The following is a 5,332-nucleotide window of genomic DNA, read 5'->3' on the forward strand; positions in this document are numbered from 1 at the left end:
TGAGACTATGGTCCCTAGCTGCCCTTCAGGTCTGGAATTGAACCCACTCCTGTGGCTTCCAGCCAAACAAAAGACAGGCATATGAGTTGAACATTTACCTAAGGTAGATACACTCCTTGGAGAGATCAATCATGGGAGAAAGAAGAGTTGTTTATGCACAGGGAGACAGTGCAGGGTGCAGGAGTGCATGGAGGGATGGACACAGGGAAGAGGTAACTATCGGCAGGAAATGGGAGGGCAGCTGTTGCATTGGGGTAAATTGTAGTCAATGTCATGAGACAAAGTGTATATGAACTGTTGTATGGAAAGTGAATTTGCTCTGTAAAATGGGAGGGGAGCTGTTGCACTGGGGTAAATTGTAGTCAATGTCATAAGACAGTGTATGTGAACTGTTATATGGAAAGTGAATTTGTGTAATAAATTTTCACCCAAATCACAATTAAAAAAAAAGTATTTCCAGAATTATTTTCCTATCCTAAGGAAAAATGGATCAAAAGTTATTATTTCTTTTAATTCTCATTAAATTCCTCTAACGAATATATACTGAGCACCTACCATGTTCCAGAGACCTAAAGGGTAGTATCCTTAAAAAATTTAGTAGTAAGACACCTGCAATCAGATCTTAAGTTCTTTGAAAATAAGGACTGTGTCAAAATTTTCATATCAAAGGCATAGTGTTACTTATAAAAAGTAGCTCTCCAAGGTATTCACTGATAATTGTAATAAAAAATACTTTAAGTATTAAGAGCCCTACTGAGATAACACTCAAGCTAGCCTAATAAAACATAATGAGTGATCTATACAATTAAAAAATGTTGCTGAACCAACAAGTTACATATTCATCTTACCGAGAAAGAACCAGGCTGACCGCAGGTAGAAGAGAACTTTGCCTTGTAGTTTGAAAAGTATAAAATACAATGAAGATATATATATATATATATATATATATATATATCTCCACTGATACAACTGAGATGAATACACTTACCGAAGGTTTGTTTAGCTTTGATCTGTCATCCTGCAACAAAAACATAAGGCACATTAAAGCATGGAAGACCATCTACAAAGCACACCACTGCTGAGCTCTCACTTTTAATGAGACGTTTTAAAAAGTGGTACTCAGTGACTGGCAGTTTGAGTTCATCTATTGAGGCTGTTCAACACAAAATGTGATCCATCTGACTTGACTGCAAAAATTAACAGCAAATTAAGTGCTGTTATCTTCCATCCAGTGTCCCCGGGTTGAACCTGGCATCCATGAATGTCACCTTTGCATGTTGACATGTACAGGCATTTATTAGCTGAGGACCTAAGCACAGTCTCCCCCTTCTCTTTCCTAGTCCCTTTGAGAGCCATATACACACCTTTTTTTTATGATATCCTCATGGAATTCCTGCAAGGCCACGAGCTGCTACTTACACCACGATCAAGTGGGTCAGGCAAGCAGAGGAGACAGCAGAGCTACTGAAAACCCAGAGCTGTGGGCTGCACCAGCGCGACAACGGGACTGAGCATTTTCAGGACAGGTCTGATCACCAAGACACAATCTGAGGCACTGCTGAAAATGCCAACGTCTGCGCAAATAACCTGACAGATAATGCAGCCTCCTGCCTGGGCACAGCGTCCCCGCCACCCACAACTTCCCTCCCAACGGGAGTCGTTCTAGGACAGAGTCCCTCCGGCCGGCCGTCTTATAAGAGGCCCCGGGACCATCCCTGCAGCAGTGGTCGAGAGGCAGTAGCAACCACACGCAGCTAGGCTTTCAGCACGGGTTGGCTTGTTAATAGCCTCTCAGTCAGCCAGGAGCAGCTTTTCTGCCTAACCTTTCTCTTGTGAGCATGCGTGCTTCTCTCCTGCAGGCCCTCAAGCCCCCTCCAGGCTGGCTCCTCGTAAAGAGCATGTCATGAGCGAGGAAAGCAGAAAGGAGGAAGCCGGCGCTGAGGAGAGCTGACGTGCTCTCTGGAGGCAACAGACGCAGGTGAACGCAGGGCCGTGAGGTCCGCCCACCTGCTCTGGGTGCTTGGAGGACTTCGGCTACTTCCTTCCAAGCTTTCAGCTATACACCTGCTCCTCACTTGTCAACCGCCTTATTGTCCAACATTTCACATTTATGACCAATGAAAACATGTCTATTTGGCACATCAACAATGTACATCTGGCAGTAATGAAGCCAAGGTGTGAGGTAAGAGTAACCTTGGCTGTGGAGGTTAAGGTACTTATCAACTTGGCTGGGCCATGATTCTCAGTGGCTTGGCGGTTACATAATGACACAGTCACCCTCCATTTTGTAATCTGATGGTTGTCACTCTCCATGTTCACACAACGCTGATTTTCACATAATGACCTGTCTCTGGAACCTACCCACGTCGGTTGATGAGGAGTGGATGTATTCTTGACAAGCTAGGGAGACAGACCAGTGAAGTTCTACACAGTCATTATGGTCAGAGTACAGTTCCGTGTCTACAGAATGGCTGAATGAAGCCAGTATTTCCCCAAAGCCAGCCCAGGGTCTGAGGCCAGCACTCATGTCCTCCAAGGTGTGAGGCCAAGCAGGGGACAGGAGGGCAATGTGCTTTCTCTCACCTCCGACAGAGCTTAGTCAGCTAACCAAGCTTATGTTATGATCGTGAGGCCTTTGTCAGTACTAAAACATCCCCAAACTTATGAAAGGAGGGGGGGCTTCCTAAGATAAATACTTTGATCAAAAGTTTAAAAAAATCAAACTAAACTATGCAGGACTAATATCCCAAACTTTTTGGAATTTGCTGCTGGGGTGCAGTGAATTACTTGATATGACTCTCCATGGTCTTTGTGACTCCCACCAGATTAATGGGTTGAACTATGCAAATGTGAGGTGCTTGGGGCTCACCAAAGGGACTGGATAGCTTGCTAATAATGTATATAAGGTACATGGCACTTTGTGAGGGTAGAGCCATGCAAATAAGGTATATGGAACCCTAACGTGGAGACTGGTCAGTTTTGCCGTCTGAATAGGCTTAAAATGAGCCCCACTAGAGACAGAAGGGGAGATCTCATTGCCATCAGGAGAGAAGAGCTTGAGGTAGAATGGAGTGAGTCCTTGGGCCTGAGATCCCCGTGCTGGACCTTCTTGGCAGAAAGATGGAAGAGGCGACCAGGAGAGACTACCAGCTGCAGAACCAAAGGACACGAGACAGAGTGGTGGGCTTGCCAGCTCACGGAGTGAGAAATCAGAGTGCCTCTGGGAAGGAGGCCTGCCGGCAGAGTGGGGTACACCTACGTGCATCTATCAGCAGAGCTAAAGGAGCTTTATAACACTTGCCCAATCAGGGCAGAGGCCATGCCAACAGGCCAAGGGCCAGAGAAGCAAGCTTGAGGGCATAGCAGAGGAGAGACTGTCCTGATTGAAGAATTGTATCCTGAGAGCATTCCTGAACTTGAATCATAGCCTGTTACTTCCCTAATAAGCCCCATAACCATAAATATTGTCTGTGAGTTCTGTGTGGCCATTGCAACCAAGTACCGCACCTAGCAGAGAAGCAGAGAGTGCCATGGGAAGGACACTTGGTGTCAGAAATGGTAAAAAGGCTACAGGATGGTGGCATGTCTGGCCTCATAGAATAAGCCTTGGGCTGTTGATGGTGACTCTGTTTCCCCTGTAAGGTTAGAGGAGCTCAGAGGATACCGCCTGCATGTCCTTTTTGTAGCTACCATGAAGCCTCCCTTGGACTTGGAGCTGGGGGATTCCACCAAGAAAAACACAACCAGTGCAACATGCAAAGAAACTTTTGGTCAATTTATTTATGACAAAACTGTTCTTCCAAATTTAGATGTTCTTTTTGCTCTTCTCCTTTTTAAATTCTGTACCTATGCCAGTCCACTGCTGGGGCAAAGTCAACTACTACGCCTTAAAGTAAGAAAGAAAAGGTCCCCAAAAGGCACTTACTGGATGAACCTCCCCAATGATGTACGTCTTGGACATTTCTCTAGCGTCTGTAGAGTGCCCAACATCCTCAAAGTTTTCGGTGGCATCTCCGCCAGCTTGTTCCCTTAGGACTTCTTCTCCCCCCGGATGCTGTTCAAGGATGGAGAAATAGGTACATCCTCAGAGGCTAATGCAGTTAAAAGGAAACACTCGTTTATTTAACCAAAGAGGCTACACCAGACATCAAGATACACTGGATGAATATAATCTGTCCATACTGTGGATATATACTAGAATATTACTCGAGTATGCAGAGATGTGAGGTTCTGATACATGCTATGGCATGAAACCAAAACCAAACTCACTGCTGTTGCTGTCAAGTCAGATCCGACTCATAGCGACTCCGCCTTGGGTTTCTGAGATGGTATCATATGGAAGTAGATTGCCCAACTTTCCTTCCTAGGAGTGGTTGGTAGGTTTGAACCACCAGACTTCTGGTTAGCAGTCAAATGGTTAGCACTATGCCACCAGAGTGAACCTTAAAAACACTGTGCTGAGTCAAAACAGCCCGGTACGAAAGGACAAATATTGTATGATCTCACATCTATGAAATATCTCCAACAGGCAAATGCTTAGAAACTAAGTTCATTAGTGGTCACCGGGAACAGGTGGGAGGGGAAATGGGGAACTATTTCTTAAGGGTATTGACTTTCTCTGCCATACGCGAATGTGGGACAATGACAAAAGACAGAAGAAGAGGTGATACATTCAAACTGTGCTGCTGGTGAAGAATACTGAATGGACCTCGATTGTTAGAAGAATGAACAAATCAGTCTTAGATGAAATACAACCAGAATCTCCTTAGAAGAAAGGATGGAGGAACTTCAGCTCACTTATTTTGGACACGTCATCAGTAAAGACCAACCTTTAGAAAAGAACATCATGTTAGGTAAGTCGGAGGGTCGGTGGAAAATGACGGAAACCCCCAATGAGGTGGATAAAACAATGGACTCAAATACGCTGATGATCACACAGACGGTACTGCACCAGGTAACATTTGTTCTGTCACACGCAAGATCACCACCAAAAGCCAGAGCTGACCTGCTGGTAACCAACAGGAACAACCAAGTCTCTGGAAGATATCTGGGAACAGATAGTGGTGATGGTGGTGCATGCAACATGTTGTTATGTGCCATCAAGTCGGACCTGACTCATAGCGACACCTCCTTGGGTTTCTGAGGCAGCATCACTACAGAAGTAGGGTGCCCAACCTTCCTTCCGAGGAGTGGCTCGTGGGTTTGAACCACCAGCCTTCGGGTTAGCAGTCAAGTACCTTAGGCACTACGCTACCAGAGCTCCTGGCAACCCTATAGGGCACAGCAGAACTGCCCCGTAGGATTTCCAAGGCTGTACATCTTTTTTTTTTTT

The 5,332-nt window shown here is 45.4% G+C and overlaps 1 protein-coding gene across 1 annotated transcript in view; it reads right to left on the reverse strand.

Annotated features, from left to right (window-relative positions):
* The window catches only part of LOC103207168 (cytochrome b5), a 46,925-nt gene that overhangs the window by 16,814 nt on the left and 24,779 nt on the right, over positions 1–5,332 (reverse strand). Inside the window, exons 2-3 of the mRNA XM_007952727.1 lie at positions 3,926–4,054; positions 989–1,018 (exon numbers count right to left, since the gene is read on the reverse strand). Of these exons, the coding sequence (XP_007950918.1) occupies positions 989–1,018; positions 3,926–4,054 (159 nt within the window). The remainder of the gene's footprint in view (positions 1–988; positions 1,019–3,925; positions 4,055–5,332) is intronic.

Source organism: Orycteropus afer, unplaced genomic scaffold, assembly GCF_000298275.1.
Source record: "Orycteropus afer afer isolate SDZICR_OR568_19922 unplaced genomic scaffold, OryAfe1.0 scaffold00356, whole genome shotgun sequence".
Classification (NCBI taxonomy): domain Eukaryota; kingdom Metazoa; phylum Chordata; class Mammalia; order Tubulidentata; family Orycteropodidae; genus Orycteropus; species Orycteropus afer.